Source organism: Choristoneura fumiferana, chromosome 26, assembly GCF_025370935.1.
Source record: "Choristoneura fumiferana chromosome 26, NRCan_CFum_1, whole genome shotgun sequence".
NCBI lineage: Eukaryota > Metazoa > Arthropoda > Insecta > Lepidoptera > Tortricidae > Choristoneura > Choristoneura fumiferana.
This window is the reverse complement of record NC_133497.1, coordinates 6,945,974-6,973,285: the sequence shown is the minus strand read 5'-3', so window position 1 is coordinate 6,973,285 and position 27,312 is coordinate 6,945,974. Positions and strand designations below refer to the sequence as shown.

At 38.5% G+C, this 27,312-nt stretch overlaps 1 protein-coding gene across 2 annotated transcripts in view; it reads right to left on the bottom strand.

Moving 5' to 3' along the window:
* The window catches only part of Klp64D (kinesin-like protein 64D), a 35,069-nt gene that overhangs the window by 5,799 nt on the left and 1,958 nt on the right, over positions 1–27,312 (bottom strand). For both annotated transcript variants that reach the window (XM_074107785.1, XM_074107784.1), the window contains exons 3-10: positions 7,429–7,634; positions 6,170–6,300; positions 5,078–5,277; positions 3,628–3,825; positions 3,092–3,222; positions 2,684–2,736; positions 1,394–1,530; positions 298–374 (exon numbers count right to left, since the gene is read on the bottom strand). In XM_074107785.1, the coding sequence (XP_073963886.1) occupies positions 298–374; positions 1,394–1,530; positions 2,684–2,736; positions 3,092–3,222; positions 3,628–3,825; positions 5,078–5,277; positions 6,170–6,300; positions 7,429–7,634 (1,133 nt within the window). The remainder of the gene's footprint in view (positions 1–297; positions 375–1,393; positions 1,531–2,683; positions 2,737–3,091; positions 3,223–3,627; positions 3,826–5,077; positions 5,278–6,169; positions 6,301–7,428; positions 7,635–27,312) is intronic.

Below are 27,312 nucleotides of genomic sequence, written 5' to 3'. Positions count from 1 at the left end.
GGGCTGCGTACGCACTATGCGGCAAAAAACGCGGTTTTATTGCGCCGTCTCTTACGGCGGCGATATTTTAAAGAGGGACGTAACTACGAGTTACTACGTGTACAATCAGCATCAAGTAGCGGATCACTTTTTTAACTCTGTCGCATTGACACATTGACAATATTGCATGGCGTTTAGTACGTGGTTGTAAAACGACAAAGTACGAAAGTGTATAGATACGTTTGATGCTGACTGTACTACGAGGTACTGCGAGTAGCCTAAGAGTTTACGGAACCCTAAAAAGGAACTGTTACGTACTTGGTTCTCTGGAGTTCAGCTTTCTTCTCCTCTAACACCTTCCGCGCCTGGTTCGCCTTCTCTCTGTTCAACTTCTCCTGCCAAACACATCGAATACATTATTATATCTTCTAAAGAAACAGAGGCGAATGTGTAGTATATCTTTAAGGTGCGGCCACATGCAGTCACTCGACGCTCGTTCCCAGCGTCAAATCTGATCACGTGACAGAGATAAAGCTGAAAATGTTGAGCCTTATCGCTGAAAAAAAAACCTCTTCAATTTAAGAAAAATCACTGTTTTTTTTTCATTCACAACAATTCCTTTTATTTGTACATTGTACTACAGCCCCGACTGCCACTAAAGGAGGTTAAGAAATTGGCTTCCAATACCAAGATCATTTCTGCCAGCAGCCATGTTGACGCTGCTGTTCGACGCGGCGACTAGACGCTGCTTTTTTGAGTCGCGGGAAATTCAAAATAGGGTCACGTGACCAGATTTATCGCTGGAAACGAGCGTCCAGCGACTTGCATGTGGCCCCACCTTTATCCGTTCCGAGGGTCACCGACGGTGCTGGCTCAAAACCAGCGCTGGGGCGTTTCATTCAACGCTTTAGCACTATGCTGAGCCAGTATCCGATTCACAACCGCAATGAATGACACATACTATCCTTCGTGTTCGTATTTGTAACTTAATTATATTGCGGTGTCTTGTGTTGTGAATAAATGTCGTAACATCCAGGTTAACTTGACTGCAACCTCTTAAATAAAACCCTAGGGCTTTTTTTGGGGCGTTATGAGTTGTTGCGTGTACTGTTGCTGGTGCGCAGCTGATGAGCACAAGCACGACACGCACCTCAGGCGCGCCGCGGGTAGCTTGCTAGCGCTGCCCGCGGAGCGGTATCGGCAATTTTTGTAAAAATAATATTTATTCTTTTACAAATTTACAATTTTACTCGCAAATATGACGAAAAACATTGTATGTCGCACGGGTGCTATCAGAATTATAAAATCGACTTATTAAAAGTCCTCAGGCTTCGGCTTCGGGCTTCTAATAGACTCTCGTTCGTAATTCCTTACTTACCACCCTTACGACACAATGTACTATTATTTTCCATACCCGCTCTTCCCTGCGCAGGCGGCGCAGCTCCTTCCTTTGCTCGGGTCCGAGCGAGTCCAGCTCGGACTCCGTCAGCGTGTCGTCCGTCAGTTCTCCCTCGCTGAGCTCGCCTTCTTCTTCCTCCTCTTCTTCCAATTCTAGACAAAGTGACATTTATCAGAAAAGAACAAAGAGAGTTCAGTAAAATTGCAACCATAACGCGCGAGACCAGCGAAGCGAGCGCACCGCGGTAGCGACGGCCGTAGAGCCATATTGGGGGCTGCATAGTGCCTGTATCAGTACTGGCAGTTAACATATTACATAACTACATGATTTAAATGTTGAATGATTGGCACAGCAACCAGCGGTTACTTTATCTTTGTTGACTTTGTAATGATACAATACAATACAATAACTGTTTATTGTACACCAGAAATAGTACGCGATACAGAAAATTTAATTAATGATCTGACGTTACATTATTTACTTTGAATACATTTATTTCTACTGCTACTTCACATAATTTCATTTCACCAGGACCCAAAAGTTAATAATTTACGCCATTGTCAGGTCAATTTTGAGTATGTCAAACATCGGGTTCATAGGCTTTTGCTACACTGCTTAAATAGATATGGCTGAACTTAACTACGCAAATCGTATAACAATGAGTTTTGAACGATATGGCGGTGTTAGTTAGCCAAATCGCGAAATAATTTATTGAATCAGGTGTTACTTTGCGGAGGTCCATAAAAATGAACTAAAAGAATTTCTTTGCTCACCCGCGACCTTATGATAGCCAAGTTTATGCAAAATATACATAGTGTGGTGGTGGTGATAGATGGGTTTGTGTGATTTGTGTGTGTTCTTACAGTGTGTAGGTGGAGGAACTGCATGAACACGCATATTTTGCATAAACTTAGCTATCATAAGGTAGCGGGTGAGCAAAGAATTTCTTTTAGTTCATTTAAATCATGAAATGGTGGCAAGTCACGATATGCCTAGCAATTTCATCATGATCTGGTCAATTATACGAGCGGGTGACGTCATATACATAAACTTGAAAAACATAACTCTTTTCCGGTGGCAGCAGAGTAGAATGATTTATTTGGTGGTTAGGGCGCTAATTTTTCACTGGGGAAGAGCAAAACGTGACACAAACTGAATCGAAAGTACTTTTACCGTGTCTTGCATGCTTCATTTTTTTATGCATGATTTTTCGCAGTGAACAAATTTTTAAACAGAATTAACATAAAAATAAAAGTGGCAATGGCCGCTTTCATTAAATATGGTAGATAAAGTTTTAAAACTTACCATTGGTGTTCTCCTCCAACTGTTTCTTAAGCTGATCAATCTCTTGTTGGAATCTGTAAATATAAGGAATGTAATGAAAATGTAGAAGCAAAAAAAAACCTACTGCACAGTGAACAGGCAAACAGAATCTTCTCGTGAATACAGCCGCTATGATATAGCTGAAAGTCAATGGGGGAGGGTGGAGGGAGGGGGTTCAGAGAAACGTAAATTGGTTACGCAACACTATGTGTAAAAGAGCCCATTGCGGCCTACTTACATAATAAATGATTTGAATTTTGAACGCTCCTTTATCCGGAAATACAGACGATGGGAGCGAATTCCATTCCTTAGCAGTTCTCACTATGAAAGATGAAGCAAACCGCTTCGTGCGGGCCAATGGAACTGCCGGCGAACATGCTGTTGTGATACCTGGTAAGCAACGCGTCGCCGGGCTCGCTGTTGACGTGGGTTTTGTTCTCGATATTCTTCGCGCGGTTGGCGTAGCGGAGGGTGCTGATGGTTTCCACGTAGTTGGTGTCCGCCGGGCCTATGGTCGCGATCTGTCCAAGTTATTGTTACAATGTAAACATTTCCATCACCAGAGAGAGGCAGTGAGGAAAAAACTTGTTGGCTTAAATGACGCTGCCAGAACATAAACCCGACTGTCGGGATAGTATCTCTTCATCTAAATAACAGCTGTTCCAAGTAGCAAGTGGTATAAAAAGTTCCCCGAATATCTAGTGTCTCCGTTTCTCCATTTCCTGATTCGTTAATTTTAATTCTATGATCCAAATAAATCCGCCGCGGAGCTCCTATTCCGCGTAGCTGAGGCGCTTCGCGCCTTGACGCAACTCAAACCAAACCAAACCTAACCTATGTTTTTTTATAGTTTCAGGCACAAAAAAGTAATAATAATAGTTTAGTCCGAAAATAAATAAAAAGTGATTTCAAAGAATATAACTAACCATGACAGTCTTGGAGTTCCCTCCCAGCGAGTCTTGCAGCAGCCGCGTCAGCTTTGAGTTGCGGTACGGGATATGTGTAGACTTGCCGTCCACCAGGGCCGATATGACGTTGCCCAGGACGGAGAGAGACTGGTTGATCTTAGTGGCTTCTTTGAGGCGGGTGCCCGTCGCTTGCGTTTTGCTTTGACGTTCTGAGCCCTGGAGAAGTAGCGTTATGTTGTTAGACGTTATTTACAAAGCAAACTTGTGTGTATCTGATGTAAAGATAGTGCCACGAGAGTTGAAGTGAGTTGGCTCGGCCGACGTGAAACGACGTTTACCGACAGACGTCTTTTTCGCTCGTATTGCGTGTACATAAAGCGTTTTTTGGTTTGGATTCTGCGTCAACAGATGTGGGGAGACCCTTACACACACAGCTACGTGAAGAACTGATTGCATAAAAGGAAAATGAATGAAATGAATGAGTAAATCTCAAAGCCCGCTGTCATTAAGAAAGAAAAGAAAGAAAAAACATTTATTCGTGACGTTATTGCACAAATACACAATTAAACTAAAAATTACTATCACGGTCACGAAATGGTCCCAAATCAGCATAATGCCGCCCGTGCGAACGGCGCTGGTCTTAATTTGGGACCGTGTGAATGTTTTTGTGTGAGTGGCCCAATCTAGTGGTAGTAAGTCATCATTAATTGGCGTGCAATTGGGTGGGTTCCAGGGTCGGAAGTCGGTAGTTTACCCTGCTGCCTACCCTATTCATGCACGCCATAGCTCATCATCATCATGATATCAGCCGTAGGACGTCCACTGTTGGATATCGGCCTTCTCAATAGACCTCCAGTTGATTCGGTTGGAAGCGGTCTGCATCCACCGTGAACCCGCAGCTTTAACCAGGTCATCCGTCCGTACATCTCGTTAGTGGATGTCCTACGCTGCGCTAGTCTCCATTCGAGAACTTTTCAGTCCCAACGGCCATCTGTTCTCCGTGCTATATGACCTGCCCATTGCCACTTCAACAAGCTAATTTGCTTGGCTATGTCGGTGACCCTCGTTCTTCTACGGATCTCCACATTTCTGATTCGATCCTGTAGAGAAACCCTGAGCATAGCTCTCTCCATACCTCGCTGAGCAACCCAAAGTTGTACTTTACAAGCGTCTGGAATAATGTAGTACAGTCACTTCCATCAATATCTGCCACGGGAGAACGCGCAAAAATCTGACACGTCCTACCGGTCTTAGAAAAAGAGTCGTATCACACATTAATGCACGCTTTGTTGCAGATATTGGTGCTGATGACTGTACAGATCTAGTGAACAATGTTTTTCTATCGTATGTAGCCGGATAAGTTCGTATTTATATTGCTTGGTCAATTAGTTTCAGTAAACTTTAGTAAGCAAGTTGAGAAACCAAGATGAATATGAGCTTTTTCCTCAAAATACGATGGCTAACTCACCGCCAAATCCACAAGATGCAGTTTTCCCATCTTGACGTGCGTTTTCCCGTCGCCGCCCTTCTTGCTGCTCTCGACCGTGATAGAGAAGATGGCGTGCGAGCGAGACGACTCCGTGTTCATCGCGGTGGCGCCGATGTGACGGTTTTTGTTGCCTACCGCCATTATTTTCTCGAGCTCGTCCGCGTTGTGGACGACGTAGCCTGCATACAAATAACTTTTTGTAGGTGAATAAATAAATAAATAATAATCATGGAATAATTGACACCAATTGACTTAGTCCCAATCTAAGCAAAGCAAAATTGACAAGATTTCATATTTCTAAGACTATAATTTGATTCGTTCTCTGTATTCTGTTTGGAAAGAGAAAGACGCTGATATTTTTAAAATTTCGGTACGATTATTAATTAATTTATTACAATGTTTTTAAGATGTGCTTATTCTAAAAGGGCATAACTCCAAAACTACCACACAATAGATCCATTACTTTCGTCTAGTCTCTATTTAAAAAAAGATTACGTAAATCTGACGTAGGCGTTGTCAAAATTTAGACAGCTCCTTTTTCTGGTGTAAAAGGCAAAGGAAACATATCTATTCCGTGGTAGTTTTGGAAAATGCAGATATATATATATTTTTGTATTGTTTTAAATATGGAGAAATAAGTTATAATAAATATTTTCCCATGTTCAGGAGGCAAAACTCTTTCGATTCCTGTAGTAATTTACAGTGTTAAAAATATGAAATCTTGTCAATAAGCTAGTTGAGAGAGCAAGATAAATACGACCATTTCCGAAGAAATAGTTGGCAAAACATTATTAATTACATCTCTAGATTTGGCGTGCATTGAGTAGGCAGCGCTAGTGCTGGTGGCGCGCTGCTGCGGCGGTAACTACCAATGCCAACTGCCTCCACAGAACCCTATTCCCACCGGCTTGCCCATATTTACAAAAGGACTACAGGACATACATGATTTATGAAAGATGTATCCGATCTTTGCTTCGGTTTTACCATGGAAATATCTAACGCTACGCCACTGCTGCCTACCCTGGAGTCAACCAATGCGCGCCAACAGATATGGTAGCGAGGTATACAAACCCGTGAGGTCCTTGACGAACACGCCGATGTCGGGACGTTCTTTCACCTCCAGACTCTGGTGCGGGTTGTTGCCGAGTAGATCCCGCACTTCCTCGTTGTATATCTCCAAATATGTCACGCACACGAGGAATCTGAAGTTAAGTGGGGTTAAATTAGATCTCATTCTTCTTTCTTTCTTTAGACGACCAGATATTCAAGATATGATGTCATGGGTGTTTTTTGTGGAACGTCCATGAAATTCGCGATGTAATTTTCGGGGATTCCCACCACAGGACTTTTTGCGAAATCCCGGAATCCCGCTAGACTTAATTGTTTACGCGTGTGACAACGCGTGTAACGCAAATTGTATGAGTTGTAATGGGAAACCAATTTTCTGTTTGAAAGTGCAATAGAGTGGTTTTATAATTATGAAGGGGAGGAGCACTGTTTATCCTATAACACAGGTCTACCTATTTAGGAAACAGGGTTTCTAGTTGTTAAGACACCATTGTGAAGTTTTTCTTTTTGAAATAATAATTATTATTTTTATAAAAATAATAAAGGTCGTCTTTCATTCAGTGGCGAGTTAGTTCAATGCTTTAGGTACACTAAAGGTGCCGACACACTGTTTAAAACCCAACGCCACGACACGCATGCACACGCTCTCCAACGCAATTTACTAATCAGTCTCATATATTTATAATGGTCAGGTGCAGATAGAAACATGCGTCGAACGACGTGGCGTGGCGTCGCGTTTAAAAAGTATCTTTCCTGCTTAAGTTAATCCTACTAATATCCTACTTAATATTATAAATGTGAAAGTTTGTAAGTGAGTTTGTGAGTGAGTATGTTTGTTACTTTCTTCACGCTGAAACGGATGGACGGATTTAGATGAAATTTGTGGATTAAAACATAGGATACTTTTTATCCCGATATTCCCACGGCATAGGGATAAAATCTCTAAATAACAACCGCTGGGCTTAGTCATGAAATTTGGTATGTAGATAGCTGGACGTCTGGAATAACACATAGGCTACTTTTTATTCCGATATTCCCACAGGCTAGGGATAAAATCTTGAAGTTTCAACCGCTGGGTTTAGAGTCATGAAATTTTATAGTTGTTCTTAACACAGCCTCAATGAAGACCACGATACAAATTTTGGGATTTCCCAGGGGAATTTTGTAAAATCCCGGAATTTCAATTGTAACTACCAGATTGAATAGTTTACACGTGCGAAGCCGCGGGTAATCTCAAGTAATTACATATTTTTTTAACTTACTTCTCATCGTCTTTAGCTTTAGCAATGTGGCTGAATATATGCGCGAACGAGTTGGGTATGATCCCGCGCAGCTCGGGGGCGGAGTTGCCCCCCGCCATGGTGTAAGTCTTGCCGGTGCCCGTCTGTCCGTACGCGAATATCGTGCCATTGTACCCCTTCAGGACCTGCTCGACTATAGGACTCGCTGTTTGGACGTAGATGTCCATCTGTGGATGAAAAAGATTCTTGTTAAAATGAATTTTTTAATACAAGCTTTGTTCCCGACTGTACTTGCATTGTCATTCAAACTAGGTAGGTACATTTCCGTACCAAATTTCAAGTCGACGCTATTAACCGTTAAGGAGTTCCGTCCCGCGGAGACGATCTTGGCTGGACCACCAGGATGTCATTATCAGATTATTATATTGTCACCATATTTACATAAGTATGCCAAATTTCAACTCAATCCGAACCACTGGAAGTGGGTCAAATTCAACTTGCACGATTTGACCCACACCATACATAAAGTACATTGCAAGTTAGTTAGCTTGTGATGAGTTTTTGTTACCGGTATATTTTGTAATTTTAATACCACTGGAAGTAAATCCAGATGAATTTTGCAAGGTTTGAAGCAAACGAATATTATGCCTCAGCACTCTTAAATTATCTAAGCTCAGCACTAATATCTCAAAAAAGCATGCTTAAATATCTGATATTATCTCTACAATACTCTACATCTAGTGCTGGTAGGACGTGTCAGATATTTTTGCACGCTCCGCTGCGACAAGCATTAACTATTATTGTTATTATTATTATTTTTGCTTATTGTATTGGTACGTTTTATTCTTATTTTGTTTGCATATAGTAGTGTATTTTTATGTAAGGATTCTTTTATAGATTTGTGTATTATATTATTTAAAGCAATGTATTGTAGCTTCCACTATCTATTTTAATTTTTAAACTCACATTTTGTCCGTCCCTGACTGAATGCTCCTCTCATCCACTCAAAGGTTGACTGGTAGAGATCCCTTAAAGGGATAAGTTCGCCTTTGTACATATATTTATTGATAAGTTTTACTTTGTACTCATATATTTCATTGTTTGTCATCTGTGTTTGTTTACTTATTTTGTACAATAAAGAGTTTACATACATACATACATACAATATCAATGCAGGTGATTGTACAATCAGAATGTCAATGCCGCTCGGGACTCGTCGGTTTTCTTCTTTTTCCTGAATATTCAAATGAGAAAGAATAATCTAACCAACACAAAGTTGGAAAACCCCCGATATTGTCACTTCAAAGTTCAATATCTCAAAAACGGCTAAACCAATTTTGATAAAACTTGTCTAAGAACCATCGCTAGAAAACCTGCTTTAAAATAAAAAAAAAACGCATTCAAATCGGTTCACCCTTTTAACCCTTAGCTGCATTATTATTAAATCTGACGAAAATATTAAAAATTGATAGAAAACACCCTTTTAATAATGAGAACAATATTTAAAAAATCAGGGTAAAAGTTTAATTTTCATTTTATTTTTTAACGCTATGGTATCATTTTTGATAAAATTTTATTCTGATTGCAAAACAGAATAAGGCAGATACAGTCTTATAAATAAAACCAATTAAAACAATTAGTCTTTTTATGTGAAAATGAAAGAAACCTAGGCTATCATTTTTGATACCATATGCATCTAAGGGTTAAGAGTTAAGAGCTACGGTGCCATAGACAGACACACATAGCGGTCAAACTTATAACACCCCTCTTTTTGCGTCGTGGGTTAAAAATAAAACTGATCTTTTGTTTCGAGTTCCGAACGATATTAGCAAAGTGTAGTAGCTATGGCGTCAGCGTCGCATATGTTTATCAATTTGTCAACTTTGTGATTTCATTGCTGAATTGCTTCGTTGTGTGGGGTTGGTAGGTACTTATAATAACAAACACTTATTCAGTTTCTGAGTAGCGACACACGGGAAGTACCGACGTACCTACATTACATTAGTAATTAATGGGCAATGGAAAAGGCTAGCTCGTGAATAGTGATGGGTCGAGAGAATATTCTCTCAGGGAGAATATTCTCGTAAACCGAGAATATTCTGGGACGACGGAGAATTTTAAATAAGAAACGAAACAATTCAAATTGACAAAAATTAAATATTAAGGCCCGAATTTAGCTTATTTATATGCATTTGGTTAGAGGCCGTGCAAAGTATACTCAGCGGCAAAAAATTTGGCCCACTCCACATACAAAATTGCCTATTTCTGCATACATTTGAGGGCCAGATTTTTTGCCGCTCAGTATATTTTATAAAAAAAAGAAACCTGATTTTCTTCAATATTTTTTTTCTAGCTAACCGATTTTAGCGTGCGTCATATATATATTGTACATTACTAAATATGATTATATGTCATAAATAACATTCATTATGTCACAGAAAAAAATCTGACGAAACTGTTCAGCTTTTTATTTAATCTCGAGAATGTTCTCGCTCTGGAGAATTTACTAAGAATTTAAGTTCCTGAGCAGGTAATAGCTGCCGTAATCTGCATAAAACAATTAAGTTTACCTAAATCTATTAGCTGTACACAACAATGGAATATAACCGCTCGTTTTTTTAATTCTCATAAATTCTCTGTTTAAGGAATGTTCTCGATAACTTAACAGCAACATTCTCGATGCGAGAATATTCTCGAGAATTTACCATCACTACTAGTGAACAGTAAATAGGTTTATATAATTTGTACATAGTATAAAACAGTCGCTTTCTTCAAGACGGGCGAAGCTGCCAGCATAAACTAGTCTCTAATCTTAAATGTGATTTATAATTTTCTTTGGGTTATTTTGTTTTATAGTTGAGCCATATTACTATGATCTATACTATAAGACTACTAGTACTTAGGTTAATCTTTATAAAAAAACTGTCGACTTTTTTTTAACACACTGAGTTGTACTCGTAATTTCAAATGTTTCAGAGATCATATTTTATTATTATGAAGTATTATGATGACTCGAGTAGCTCGAAAGTAATTTTAGTCAGTAATTTTTTAATAAATAATCATTATTATCTTGGCAAATACGACCCACTGCAGGGCACAGGCCTCCTGCCAGAATGAGAGGGCTTAGGCCGTAGTTCTCAAGCCATTGAATTGCTTCGCACGTGTATACAGGTTTCCTCGCGGTGTTTCCTTCCGTAAGCTCATTTTAAATTTCAAATGTAGTTTCGAACATGAATTCCGAAAAACTCGAGGTGCGAGCCCAGGCTTGAACCCAGGACCCTGTGCTTGCGAGGCCACAGGTCAAATCACCAGGCTAGCACGGCTTTTTTAAGGCGTCGTTCATTAATCAATTCAATGCCAACCAAAAGTACTAAAAAATCTGCTTTCAAATCGGTTCGTCTTAAGAGCTACGGTGCCACAGACAGACACACATACACACAAAGCGGTCAAACTTATAACACTCTTTTTACGTCGGGGATTAAAAAAGAGCCGAAATACTCGTATGTCTGGTCTTTTAGTCCTCTAACAGCCTCTAAGTGATACAGTAAAGGAAACTGAATCACGCGCTAGGGTGGAAATTATGCTAATTAAATTAATTATAGTGGAATTAAGTCTTTGTGCTAATTGTTATGTTGACATCCCATACATTTGCCAAACAAATCATAGCGAAATTAATTATGTATGTATGTATGTAAACTCTTTATTGTACAAAAGAAAAGAAACAAAACACAATTGACAAACTTTGAGATACTTGTACAAAGGCGGACTTATCCCTTTAATTATGAGAAGGTTCCACAAATTCAGTTCCCTTGACTGAACAATCAACAGTTCCATGGACTACATAGCATACAATACAAGACTGCAGATGACACAAGTAGTTAGGTAAAGGCATAGAATCATTTGGAATAATTTTTCGTTCTTTCTTGAACCGCAAACAGTGGACTATTCAGCCGTTGTTTCTATTTGAAACTCTAAACGTTAGAGGCGTTGTATTTCAAATCAGCATGTTCAAGGCGACCCATGGCGTCGCATTTAAAGATGACGACATTTCACCGAGGTACCGCGTGCGGTGTAGGGTTGCCATACGTAAGGGTTTATCCTGATATGTCAGGATTTTTGACCCTTTGCCAGGATTGCGGCCGTACTTAAAAAGTGTCAGCAGGGCTACTCCGAAACTCGAAACTCGAAGTTCGTGTCATGCGGTTCCTCTGATACTTAATCTATTTAATACGAGAACGAGAGGGACCACACGACACGAACTTCGAGTTTCGAGTTTCGGAGTAGCCCTGCAGAGCGTTTTTGGAAATTACCTTATTAGATAAAATAAAAGTTCTCATTATACATTTATTTCAAAGTTTACACAGTTTTAATGAATGAAATGATAAATTTAGTTTCATTTAGTAAATAATATTTTCTTTCAAAACTATTTAAAATAGGATAAATTACTTACAGCTAAAGAGATTTCAATAATAATAATAAAATCATTTATTGTCACAGAAAACAAGACGCAAAGTAACTTAAATGTAGTTACAATATACTTTTATTATTGGTTTCAATTATTAATCAAATTGTCAGGATTTTTAGGATGATGTCAGAGTTTTCATCAGGACATTAAATTTTTCTACATGGCAACCCTTCCACTAGCGGACGGGGACGGGGTCAGATATCAAGGCGTTAGCGTTCTAGTTAAACTCGTGACCTCGCCTAGCTATCTGGGCCAGTAGGACGGTCCAACTGGGTCGAGAGCGCCCTCCCTGTCACTCTGATGCAGTCAAACACGAGTGCGAGCAGGACAACCGAACAAAGAGCCGAGATGCGATGCTAGTATCGATTTGGGCGCGGATGCACGTCGCTATGATGAATTTAGCCTTTTGTTTCTGTGGAAATCTGTAACAAGGACGTTTGGGCCGCCGAATACGAGAATAATAGTACCTGGTATTTGCTGTTATATGGGAAAGCTAGCTAAACCGCGACCTCGCCCCCGTGGATGACTAAAAAATTGGCTAGCTCTCTATCCCAGGCGTTTTCAACCTTTTGGTTTTAACAGCATACTTTTCGTTTATCAAAGTTTCACGGCACACCAGTAAAAAATAGCCAAGCGCGAGTCGGACTGGCGCGTAGAGGATTCCCAGTATACTTAATAAATATGTATAACATAACGAACAGCGTAGGCTTTGTTGACACATTTAGGTACGAAACCGTAAAAGCTACATATTTTATTTTTAATAGCTAATCATGATTTCAATGCAGCATACCTCACCTACTCATCGCGGCAATCGCGGCACACCTGATAATATAAGCGGCACACCGGTTGAAAACGTCTGCTCTACTCTATACTCCCATAAGTGTAGAAAAAACCCTAAATGCACCTCTATCCTCAAAAGGATATGTGTCAGGTATGCCAAATTTCAAGTTTCTAGCTCCGGTGGTTTAAGGCTATATGTTGTCTGTAGACCTCTTTATTATTTTAAGACTACAAAAGTCAACTACAAAAGATCGATACGGCTAAATTTGCAAAAATATGCGTGTAGGTGCATACCATACGCGACTTTATTGACTTAACATTAAGGACGTGTATACATATATTTGCAACTTAGGCCGTATCTTTGTAGATGACTGTGACTAGATGAATTCTCCCTGTTATGTTTAGGTTTTTGCAGCGAATAAGTTAATACAGAAAAGGTTTCCAAAAGAGGCATTTATGCTTTTGCTGGATCAACAACGATAACAATACTTTTTAGGACGCAAGAGTATGTACTCTACTCAGTAACATAAGTGTTATTGTGATAACCATAAACTTATTAAGGTAAGCCGACTGCCTCTATTCCAGACTGATGTGGGTATGTTAAATGTACAGTCGAGGGCATAAAATATCTATACAGCCATAGCGTCAAATATATGTATACATCGACCTCATGATTGGTGGCATAAAGGTGTAGATATTTTTAAAGTCTTGGTAACGACTGTACTGTACGTTACCGTAACGTACATATATTTATGTTTAAGTATGTCCTTGATAAATATAAGCCGTGGTAAATATGAAAGCTACTCAATATATATAATAACTATGTAACAGATTACATCGTGTTAAACTTCTAGGCCACCGACGCCAATGGCGCAGTTAGTAACAGGGATCCATATCGACTAGACTGTTGATAGTCATTATAATGTAATGTACATAACATAACGTACCTACCTAATGTTTGTTAGATCTTTGTTTCTCCGAATTCATTAATTGTTCAGAATTGTTAAAGAACAAATCTAACCTTACCTATAGTTTTACAGGATGAGCATGTAAAATATCTAAATTAATTTACGGTTAGGTACCTACGGCGTGAAAAATGTGACTACTTAACAAATATTATGACAAACATTATTAGGACTCAAAAATTTTACGACTAAATAGTCTAATAGCAGTCATAGAACCATTTTTGAATGCCATCTGTCGAAAAGAAAATAATCAATACGTATCCAAGTCATTCCAGGTCTTATACCTACTACGAAGTGCAAAATTCGAACTTCGTATCTTGTCGACCCGCTGACGGTTATATTATTTAATACAAGAGTGATTCGTATCGCACACGGACGGTACGATTACGAACTTCGATTTTCGAATTTCGTAGTAGCCCCCCAGCATAATAATGGTGAAGTACTTGTAGCAGTGACGGAGGACTGCGTAGTATCGAAAATAAACAGAAAAAAGTGTTCTTCATAACAGTTAAACAGATTTTCGTGTTAACTCTTGCAAATAGTATGTGTCCTTGATAAAGATAGCATTGTTCGGGGAAATTCGAAAACGCGTGGGCGAAATGCCAACGAGATAAAAGCCGTTTAACGGTGCCTAATCCGATATATTATGAATGTAAATTTTTGGGATTTTCCTTATTCGATCACGTTCAAGTCGCTAGCGGTGACGACTTTCGTTGCTTTCAATGTTTCGGAGATGAAACGTCTCTCTATCCAGCCAGAGCAAGAAAAAAAAACGGCCAAGAGCGTGTCGGACACGCCCGAAATAGGGTTCCGTAGCCATTACGAAAAAAATAAGTAATATTTTTCTAAGGATTTCGTATTTTATACGGAATCTTCCATAGTTTAGGTATATTTTATACCTTAGGCTGCTATTTACTCTACAAGAAATAAATAAATTCTCAAGAAAACTTAACCGTTATAGTTTTCCTTGAAAGTTTGATATACTTACTACCTTCCTGATTTTTTTCAAATTGTTTCACCCACCGGTTTAGATTTTAGGGGGGGGGGGCACGCTCGATTTTAATGAAAATTTGCACTTTAGTTGAATATTTCGCAAACAAATCACTGAATCGAAAAATTGTCTTAGCAATTAAACCTCTAATGGTTTTGGTTGGTTAAAAGACCTATCCAACGATACCCCACACTATAGGGTTGGATGAGAAAAAAAATCACCCCCACTTTACGTCTATGTGAGGTACCCTAAAAAAAAGTTTTTATTTTTTTTCTTGTACATTACATTATATCCGTGCAAAATTACAGCTTTCTAGCATTGATAGTCCCTGAGCAAAGCCGCGGACGGACGGACAGACAGACAGACATGGCGAAACTATGAGGGTTCCGTTTTGCCATTTTGGCTCCGGAACCCTAAAAATCGTATTAAGTTGTATTCCATTGCGGCCCTCGATTGACCATTCGACCCAGTTTGCTTTACAGCTTCGCAATGTACATGTACAGGTATATCGGTATATCTATTGAATAATGTTTTCCATCGTATTTTTTCGGGTAAGTTCGTATATTCATCTTTGCTCTCTCAATGAGCTTCAGTAAACTTCAGTAAGCTGGTTGAGAAAGCAAGACAAATACGAACTTTACCGACAAAATACGATGGGAAAACATAATTCGCTACCGAAAATACAAACTGAGACATGGATGCACAGAAAAACCAGAAAAAGAGACCAGCACTGGGAATCGAACCCAGGTCCTCAGCAATCCGTGCTGCGTGCTATAACCCCTACACCACCGCTGGACAGGAATCTAGACACGAATTTTTCCTTTGCATACATAGGTATCTCAGGTTGCTTATTTCTACTACGCTACTTATGCAGCAGCACTAGCGACATCTATGTTCCGCTCTCATCGAGAGACGTCACACTCTTTCGGAACCAACCGCTCACCCAGACAAGAGATGTCGCTACTAAGCAATCAAATTATGATTGGAAAAAAAAACAAAAATACTCCAAAAAACCAATCATAATTCGCTACATCAGAGGCCGTATTGCATAACGCTTATGACGCTCGCGATCGCAATCAAATGACATATTTCGCATACAACTGTCATTTGATTGCGATCGCGAGCATCAGAAACGTTAGGCCGCGGCCTCATGAAATCGCTCGACGCTCGTTTCCAGTGTCAAATCTGGTCACGTGACATATAGCGATAGAGCTCAAAATGCCAGTGACCGATTTATCGCTGCAATCGAGCGACGACGCCTTTAGGCAATACGGCCTCTGTTATGCAATACAATACAAATCTTTATTCTTGTAGATCTAAACTGGCTTTTATCGAAGAGGAACGGTTGTTTTTTTAACCCTCCACGCCCAGAGGGGTGTTATAAATTTGACGCCAATGTCTGTCTGTGGCATCGTAGCTTCCAAACGGAAGGACCAATTTCGATGCGGTTTCTTTGCGTGAAAGCGAGTATCCTTGCGATGGGTTTTAGCTATGGTTTATTAAAATCAGTTCAGCCGTTTTTAAGATATTGAACTTTGAAATTACAAGTGTACAGAGCACTGGTGTAGTTTCTAAAAGATCTGTTGCCTTATCTATGTAAATAGTATCCCATCAGCGACGGCATATTCACAGCATTATAATTTATAATAGTGTATATTATACACAAGGTAACGTGTAAGTATAGTCACGGAGGGAACGAATGCTGGCAAGGTCTGATAGAGCAAGCAAACAAGCAACGCGGAAGGCGACGAAGGACGACTGAATCGCACTATGCTATAACAGATGCTGAATTTCGTGCATATTTGCACTATTACTTATTCTGTGGTATCGTTTTTTTTATACTACTGGATGGCAAACGAGCAAGTGGGTCTCCTGATGGTAAGAGATCACCACCGCCCATAGACACCTGCAACACCAGGGGATTGCAGATGCGTTGCCAACCTAGAGGCCTAAGATGGGATACCTCAAGTCGTATGGAGTCATTTGCTGTTTTTGGGTATTTATTTTCACTTTAACCCTTAATAAGGCCCCATTTGCTGGAGCATACTACCACAGAATCAAAAGCAGCTATCGAATACATACCTGACAAAAGATATGTTTAAATCTAGAGGTATTTTCAATAATTACAATATAACAATACAATAGTTACAATGGATATTGTAACTTAAAGTTAGAACTAAAACAATAAGGTTGAATTTCCAAGTCAATGCAAGTGGTCGCTAAATCACCTCTACCTTTTGATTTGAAGGTTTGAATGTTGTATTTTTTTTTCAGAATTAGATTATTTTGGGTTTTTCTTACTCAGAATCACGAGCACTATTAATTTTGAGGAAGAAAAAAATGTCCCCAATTTTCATAAAAAAATTGTGCCCGTTTTGTAACGACCCGTATAAATTGTACGAAAAATGGTCAATAACTGACCAAAAAATCAGGGACATCTTTTTCTTCCTCCAAATCAATAGTGCCAATGATTCCGAGTAAAAAGAACCCAAACTTACCTAGTTCTGAAAAAAAAGCGTCATTTAAAGTGAAAATGCCCTTTTACAAGCTTTTATAAGATGCAGTGCATAATGGTCTTCCATTTTATTTTATAGGAAAAGTTCGTATTCATCGTGCTCTCAATTAATTTCAGTACCTAACCCATCGTACATTTTTCATTTTGGCATTTGACACTATATAATAAAGTTCATATTATTCATATCATTTATTAAAATTAACTGATTGGCACTTCGAGTTCCGTCGTATTTTGACATTTTGAAAGCAGTCTAGCGATGGTTCTTAGACATGTTTTATCAAAATCGGTTCAGCCGTTTCAAGATCATCAGCTCTTTTGTTCGATGCGGTAGGAATCTTAGACGCATAATGGGCATTTACTTTACTTTCAGACATATTTGGGACCTAAAATTAGAAACACCCATGTATGCTATATAACTATGCAAGATTATGGAATTCTCGGCCTGATGCTGCAGCCAGGATATCCAGAACACACTAGTGGCGTTTTTTTGTGTCGGGTGCTTTTAAATTTTTAATTACAAGCTTTTAGTTAGTTTCACCTGTCCCGTTGTACGTCTGTCTGTCTGTAATCAAATCTTGCAAGTTAAATTTGACCAACTTCCAGTAGTCAGATTGACTTGAAATTTGGAATACTTATGTAAATTGCGTGACAATACAATAATCTAGTAGTGACATCCTGGTATTAAAGCCAGGATCGTCTCCGCAGAACTCTTCAATGGTTAATGGCATCGACTTGAAATTTGGTATGCAAATGTAGTTTGGGTGACAATGCAAGTACAGTCAGCAAAAAAAGCTTGTATTAAAAATGAAATTTTTATGGTTAGGTTAAATATTTTCTTTTTTCCAATATTTTCTGATAAATACCTAAACATAACTGATGGACTAGAATACTATTTTTTTACGCAGGAACAAAAACGTCAAGCGACATCAGTCGCTTTGAGCTATACAATATCATTTGGCTTTAGCCAGACACCCTACTTCACTGCTCCCAACTCCCAACTGCGCAGTGGGCGGATCTGGGGCCTCTGGGGGGCTACTGCGAAATTCGAAGTTCGTATCTTACCGTCCCTCTCACTCTCGAATTAAATAAGATGAGCGTCAGCGGGACAGCAAGATTGAGACCAGAGTGAGATCAGACTTTTTCCGATAGAAATATATGGTGCGCTATATCTGTACATTATATTATTATGGACTTATCTCGTGAGAACTACCTACAAGGCATTACGTTCGATAATATTCAAATGGTTCTTGTAATGAACCTTATGCAAAACCGGCCTGTTCCAATTCTGTGTTGAGAGGTGGACCTTGGATATATTAGGAATCGGGCATTGTCGCATCGTCGACAAGGAGCCATCTAGATAGGCACAATAGATCGATCAATAGGTCATCTAGATAGACCTATTTAGCATAACACGCTATTGCATAAACTTTTTTAGCAGAATAATTACTTACCATAAAATGTACTTGGCATAAGAGTTATTTTGATTAGGACTCACATCGCACTATTTTCCCAAGAAAAATCCCTCATGGAAACGAATTGCTAATAGTAAAGTAGGTTATCTCAGAACTGTGACCTCACTAAGATACAAGCTGGTACCAGCAAGGATGGTTAGGGTAGGGTTAGGGTTAGAACTGCGACTCTACACAGAACTTACACCCTTACACCACACAAGATGGGTTTCGTACAAACGAGGTTATGCAATATGAGTTTCAGCGATATGATAATTATGCCAAACGATACTGTGCGATTCGAGATTATGCCATAAAAGGTAGAACTTTAGGGATAATATTCTTAAGTACTTAGCAGTAGTGTACTGTAGTGTAGTGGTTTATGAGTGAGGGTAAGGCAAACAAACGAGAGCAGGCGGGTCATCTGATGGGAACTGATCGCCACCGGTCATGAGTACCAACAGCTCAAGGAGAATCATTGGTCTGTTGCCGGTGTTTTAAGTATAAGCCCTTTTCTTGAAAGCCTCGATGTCACAGTTGTCTGGAGACACTGCTGGCGGAAGTTCCACAATTTCGCTGTGTAGGAGAAGCATCAGTTATGTCTTCAGAGGCAACACCTCGTAGTTAACACAAGCTTTACCATCGTGTCATCACTGAGGTTACCTGTGACAGCATACGCAATGAACAGAGAAAATGCTCGGCGCGCCGCTGCCTGCAGGCGTCCATTTGCGACCTCGACTTCATAAGAAGCAAAATTGAATTTGTCGTAGGGAATTGGAGTTTGAACTCTTCTGGAACATATTTTGAATGGTCGCCATGCTGAGTAGTCGGCAACATGAAGGATTTGCTAGGCTTCCTTTTGGAGTTAGACCGGCATGAATAGTGCCTAGCCGATCACGCAAAAAAGATGAAGTCGTAGAGTTGCCGTGCGTAACAACCCGTTATTATCTAGAAAGTTCGACTCGCACTTGGCCGATTTTTACCCGACTGCCCAAAGGAGGGTCATTTTGTGCTGACATAGCATTCCTAGGAAGTCTGCGTGACAGTCTATGTTGCAAAATGTCCAGAGCGACGCAAATTGACCAAGAAGCGAAATGTCAGACGATCTATTAGCAATTTGCCGCATTGCATAGCATCCAAAACTAAGAACATCAAAATAGCCGTGTAATAGTTCGTGTGGCATGTCTAAACTACATATTGTTAAAAGCGTTGTCACTCAAGAAAGTGAATCGTCAAATCTTATTGAAAGCAGTTAGTCAGAGTAGCAGAATGACCAATCGCAGAGTCTAAAAATCATCAGATTACTTATCACCATTAATTAGGTTTTGGACGATTTAAACATTGGACATTTGCGATTTGGGTGTTTTACTATTAAAGACATCTTCACAAATTGACAATTCAATTATAATTGGACATGTGCTTTTTAGACCATCTAAAGTCGCGGCCATTTTGATTCATAGACGATTCGGTACTGAGCCGACTGAAACAGCACTAAAGCGCGAGTAGCGATAATAGACCGACAATAACAGGGTTCTGTTTGTCAAAACAAGCTTATTGAAAATATTGGTTTGAACTCTTTCATTCATCGCTATTCACAGAATACCTACGTATAAATAAACCAGTTATAGACTAGACAGTTAAGTACAAAGTTTCGTACAAAGGGCTATGATCACTATTAATAAATAGGTACTGAAGTCTATTCACTGTCCCCCTTTGCTTCATTTCAGAGGGACGTATTTGTATGGCGCCATACATACAACAGTGCCTAGCTTTATTGAATAATGTATGATAGCGAGTAGATAAGCGATAATGCAATGCGTACGTGCGGCGCAACCTTGGAAGCGAGTACTTTAGTTTAGTATGTTATACTCATGGCCACGTCGGACTTACATGTTGTCAAGCCGATGTTATAATTAGCTTCGTGTGCGATTCGGTTAAATATTGTTCCTCGTGTTGCTTCGTTAAATACAAATGTCTAAATAGTTTGTGCTTACTATGTTTATTTTATTTCGTTTTTCGTGGGTTAGATAGAGGTCTATGTTTAACAGTAACAGAGGATCATTCGAGGGCTGAAGATTTTTTTACAAGTTTTTATAAGTTACCTAACCGTTGGAAATCATTCAGAATGGCCTGAAATTTGGTAATGTGCCAATTACAATTACTGTAAAAAAATCATTTCATGCACCAGGGTGTGCACACTATTCACTGCAAATTATAAAATTTTAGGCATTTTGCTAGGTACCTAGGCAATTAGGCATTTTGCGTTTTAGGCAACGCTACTTAAATCTTTTGCTTTTTTGAGACCTGGTCATGAGGAGAAGAGATCCCTGGCATTTCCTGGCCATTTTACCAGTTCCCTGACCAACAACTCTAGTTTATTTCCGAATTCCTTGGTTTTATTTCCATAGATATGATCTTAGTTACAATCTTACAAGGATCTTACCTACAAACAACAAAGGTACCTAGGTACATTGAAGCTGGCTAGAGTATGCAAAAATATATGTACCTAACTTATAAAAAGAGGGGCCCAGCAAATCAGTTTTATAATTAAAAACCAGATGCTTCGTCTCAAGAGCTATCGAAATAAATAACCACCATGTGAGTTTAGAAAATTTTCCTGCCCAGTAAAATTTATATTTATACTTTACAGCATAATATGAGCCTTTAAAAATCGTTTATTTTTAGTCAGTAAGTTTTGTTCACTTTCCAAGCGCGAGTCGGCAAATTCACAAAAAAAAAACTTAAATATATTTTTTCGTAGGAAAAATCGCTGAACATAGTGAACGGTATTTCGGATGTCTTAAGACGAAGTAATCATCCATTTCAGCCATAGAACGTCCACTGTTGGACGTAGGGCACTCTCAGACTTCCAATTTGGAAGCGGCCTGCAGCCACTTCAACCAGGTCATCCATCCATCTCGTTGGTGGCCGTCCTACGCTGCGCTTGCTGATCCACGGTCCACCAAAGGAAACCACCTAGAAACACCTTTACTACGCGGTATTCTAGACCGGTCCGTTCTCCATAGTTTATTGACGCCAGACCCCTTTGATGTGCTCTCTGCGCGGCGAAATGTTCCCCTGTTCATTGCGTGAAAGTCGTGAAACCCCTAAACCCTGTTTCTCAAAGCTTACAAGTCTAATAATATTGGTATTTTGTCTCTTATGAGCGTTTCGTTCGATCGTTTATCAGACCACATTTTTAATTTTCATTCTATTTCTATGGAATAATCGAGAAAAACTAACAAAAATGCAACGTTGCCAGTTCAAACGCTCTTAAATTGAATGAGAAAATGAGACAAAATACTTATATTATTAATACTAAATGCTTTGAGAAACTAGGCCCATGCCGGACTGTAAGAGACCCTGTAGAATCGTTGAAATAAAAAAAATTGAACATACTACAAAAACCATGAAAATAATTTTCTACCAGTCTTGGAAGTCGGTGCCTCAGCACGAGCCAGCAGGAGTAGACCTACAATAATAGTTGTCTATCTCACCTACATACTATACTTATATATATTGGGCTTCAATCACTCCTGCTGGCTCGTGCTGAGGCACCGACTTCACACTGGTAGAAAATTATTTTCATGGTTTTTTGTAAAATATTTAAAGATACAATAGTTTTAATGTCAACTGCTCGTAACCTTTTACGAAAGATTGCTTTTTCCGATGCAGAGACGTTCGTTATTGAGGAGTTCTGGTGCTTCGCTACCCATTCCATTTCACCATAATATTATGCTTTACGATGAGCATAAATTGCTTAGCAACTGTGTTAAAATAAGTAGTCGAAATTCAAACCGTGAAGTAGGTTGTTATTGAGTAGTAGCTCCGTTGGTCAAATGTGGTCTTCATCACCAATTCCACTACACCAAATGATGGTTTTCAAGAATAAAATCCAATCAACAGATCCTGATTTGAATCTGAATTTTTACCAATTTTTTTCACATGACGGAATGACGGAATTCTGTTCTGAGATAACACAAACATATAAAATAGAATACAACCGAATTGATAACCTCCTTTTTTTGAAGTCGGTTAAAAAGAGTAACTAACAGAGGATGTCGATGTGAATCGTAAAATATCACCAAACTGTTTAATTGCGTTAAGATTTATAGCGAGCAGTTATAATATCTAGGTCAGGTCAGAGCTGCGGCCTACTTCTTATTTAAAGATCGGGACGCCTACAACGGCTTAACGGTTGCAATGGAATAGCCATCGAGAGATCCCAGTTTAAACCAGATGTTTTACGTATATAAAACAAAGCCAACGAGACGAGATATACCTATTTCATCTTCTCGCTTCTTTTCTGTCTCATGACATAATTTATTTCTTCTCGTTGGTTACTATAGACAATAAAGCTACTGTTTACACAAGTCACTAGCACGAAAGCATGCTGCTATTGAGCAAATGCTACCTTACTAGCATGTGTGTATGCATGCTTATTTAGCGGCATATTACTGGTAAGCTACTGTTTGTTACACATGCTCGTTACTAGCATACTAATAAGCATGCTTATGAGCATGCCAGTAATGAGCTTGCTCATGGACTGTTTACATTTGCTAGCAATAAGCATGCTAGTTTTAAGTATGCTCCTAAATAAGCATGCTCAAAACAAACACTCCAATACACATGCCTTTTAATAGCATGCTCTCTGCCAGATCAAAGTCAGTGTTGCCACGGCAATTAGTGTTCTACGTCTTTCAGGCCGTACGAAAGCATGCTACTAACGAGCATGTGTAACAGTAGCTTAAGGCCTCGGAACATAACTGCGAAGAGCACTGCTGCTTGCAATGGCGATGCGATGAGTGGAAGTCCCTTTATGCATCATTTTTGTTTTCTTCTGCTTAGTTATTTTTATTAGTAGTTAAAGAACTGGTTAAAACATGACGGATTTATCTATTGTTAGATAAAACATCAATATTACACGTTACAACATTCAAAAATCTGTTAAATAAATACATCACAATGCAAATTTATAAAGTAAATGTAGGAACTGTCAAGATCAAAAGTAGCTAAACCCATATTTTGTATCTATTTGTCATACCAAAAACAATACTAATACAGTTTGAAAAATATCAAATAGCAACAATGACAAAGTATTCAGGGAATTAAGCCACTTTTACGCTCGACTGTAAGTAAATAAATGGATAAAATTCTAGTTTTCTTCAGAGATCTTCAGTGTTGAATAAAGACGTAACATTCCCGATGCATTGAGCGGAAGCCGTTCTTGCACCCGTGGCGTCACACGCCGAAGGTTAAGCAAGATGCATTCGGAATGTTGCATCAGTGTTTACTCGTCGTCACCAGGTGAACGCATTTATTGCTCATAATATACTGATGTGGATATACGATGATACGTATAGTGACATCATTATTTTTTATATACAGGACTTAGTGCAAGAATACACTAGGTATGCGGATTATTCTCAGTAGTTCGTTTGACAGTACAGTACCACTACCATGAGTTCACAGTGACCGTACTCGATAGCGACGGCGTAGCTTATTTGTAGAGGCGCTGTCTACAAATAATTTACGACGTCGCTATCGAGTACGGTCGCTGTAAACTCATGGTAGTGATACAGGAGAATTATTAGTATGAAAAGAAAGAAACTACTACGATTAATCCCACTATGCCGTCCCTCTTTAGAGTATCGGTTGAGTGAGGAAGAGATGCGGTTAGTTCCCGATTCGCCGGATTCTTGCTTGTTTATTGTTGCATGACTTCGATTGCCTAGAAATCGGTTAGATTCGTATTTTTAAGGAAATAGCATAAGTAACTGTCCAGGAAAAATACCACCTATGGCCTCAATAATATGAAAAAGCCACGACATTTCCATAGTTTTGTTTAAATGAAAAATTCAGACGAAACAAGAATCCGGCGAATTGGGAACTAACCAGCTTTTGCTAAAATTGCATAGATAGTGTTCTTGCATTTAGTCCTAGTTTGGTGCCATTAGCACGACACGTTCCGACCACTCGTCAGTCCCGCAGTCTTGTAATGTAAATAATAAACCAGAGGCCGTATCGCCTAGCGTTTCTGGCACTCGCGATCAAATGACAGATTTCGCATACAAAAACTGTATTTTTATTGCGATCACGATCGTCAGAAACGTTAGGCTACGTCAGTACTAAAACTAAATAAAGTGATCAAATAACTTATGATTCTAATAATTATAAATTTATAAATAAGGGTGGAACTTTTTCATAATCAATTTCGTTAGGATATCAACATGACATTGGTACCTATCACAAAGGTTCCATCTTGGTACGTGCTTCAGTTTCCTTGACTGTACCTACCTATCAAGTTAAATCCTAACCGGAAGTGGATTAAATTTAACATGCAAGATTTGAACTAAAAACGAGTCGTCTCTATTTGTCGCGCCCAGTTGATTGCTCTTCTCTACCTCAAAGGTTGACTGGCAGAGATCCCTTCAGGGATAAATCCGCCTTTGTACTTTTCTGTTTGTAACCTATCAGTATTTATTTTCTGTACAATAAATTGTTTACTACTACTATTTCCTATAAAAAAATTGTCTTTATAATCAAAGTACTTAATTCAAACACGTCTAGAAAGAAATGGAAGATGCGACTCAATTCTAAATAATATATCAGCCATTCTTTGCCTTACGTCGAGTCGAGCTAGACAATTAAATAAATAATTCACTTGTAACGTAACTACCTAGTCGCGTGGAAACGTGCCAAGTTAAAAACAGCGATAAATATAACGCCATGACCATCAACTGACGTTTTATTTAACGGGAAATAGTAGAATTATTTAGCTTTTTACAAAATTGAAAAGGGTTCAAACCTCCTCGTTACCATGTAGTCCAAATACATTCCATATAAAAAAAAATACAAAAAGCTAGTCTTAACATATGCATTTTGGTGCACTATACCAATTTAAGGGATCACTTCTGTTCATTATGAGTAAGTATTGAGTATCGTTTACCACGCCATAACGACACGACACGACACAACAGTTAATTCCAATATGCACAATATTTTTAAGAAAGGATCATCCTCTTCATCCTTATTCTTAATGTTTTCCTTCTCATTGTATTTTAGCCTGTGTATTGATATGTGCAATTAAAAGTCTCCATCTCTTTCTTATGGATTCCATTAAATTGCAATTCAACGCTTGAAAGAAGAAATTGACCAAGCAACATTTTTTTAAGGTAGTTATATGTTATATACATATTTTGAATCAGTAAAATTTACTGATTCCAAACATGTATATAACTCACTACCTTAAAAAATGTTGCTTAGTCAATTTCTCCTTTCAAGTGTCGAAGTAAATACACCTATGATTACCTACATGTCCATGTTTAGGACAAATATTGGTAGTTGAACCCTTAATAAGGCACCATGTATTGGGGCATGCTACCACAGAATCAAAAGCAGCTATTGAATACCTGTCAAAAAATATTTTAAGCTAGTCGTAATTTCAATAATTACAATGGAAATTGTGACGTATTACGAAATTAATAAGGTCCAGTTTCCAACTCAATGCAAGTGGTCGCTAAATCGCCTTTACCTTATTAAGGGTTAACTTTAGAAATGGGATAGACTTAAAATTTGTATGGTTTAAAATAATATTTTATAACAATAATTAAATGTCATGACTAAATAATCTACATGTATCTTTCCACAACCCATTTATTCCATTATGTCTCCAATATCATTTGTATCACAAATATCAAGCTTGTTCAAGCAGTTTCTTGATCAAAATTATAACCATTAACACAACCAGGACTTATCATGCTAACAACAAGTAAAAACTACCTCAACATTTTGGTCACATTATGTTAGCTTGAAAAGATCCCTTTTAGGGATAAGTTCGCCTTTGTACTCTTTTGGTTTTGTTGTTTTCTTTTTGTATTATTTTGTGTTTTATGTACAATAAAGTATTTACATACATACATACATTGCAGTGGCAGAAACAAGTGCCATAGTTATGAGAAAAACACGAAAGTTTAAACCATTATAAAATTATAACCATTGGAAATCTTTTACTGAAGTCACCCGTTGCTTGTTGTCTCTTGCAGCACCCACCCACCATTCGACAAGACTGATGCGTGGACAGCAACAGCCGAGACGAATGATGGACAGGTAGTGCAAACCGCTGGCTCCAATGCTGACACTAAACTTGTTGTTACCAGTATACAATACTAGGAAAAGTCTAACTTAAATGGATAACACTCAGAAACATTATGACTGTTATGAAAAGTGATGCATATCTAAATGGACTAAAACCAACCACCACCGTGTGTGGTGTGTTGTAAATGGTAACAAAGTAGGAAGTAAGGTAAATTATTGGGTTTAGTTCATGCCATATTCATTTTTTCGTAACACACGAGAAACTGCGATTTAAAACGCTTCTGAGCTTTGCCCAAAATACAACTAACATATTATGACGATAAATAGTAGGTATACGAAAAAAAACATTAGGTAAAGCGACTCCTGTAGTAGTGAACAAGATTGATATCTCATTTTTCCAATTATATAATTTCTAATTTTGTCTATATGGTACATTGCAAGACAGACGTCACTTAAGTTTATTTTATATTTATACACTAAGATAATGAAAATAAAGAACACAGCAAATTTTTTTTTATTTGGTTAATTCATTTCAATTTCATTTAATTAATAATTTAATTTGGTTTATCAATTTATTTATTGTGTAACTAGGTATGGACCTGTTTTTGAAATAAGTTTCATATAATTTCAATCAAAATAGCATA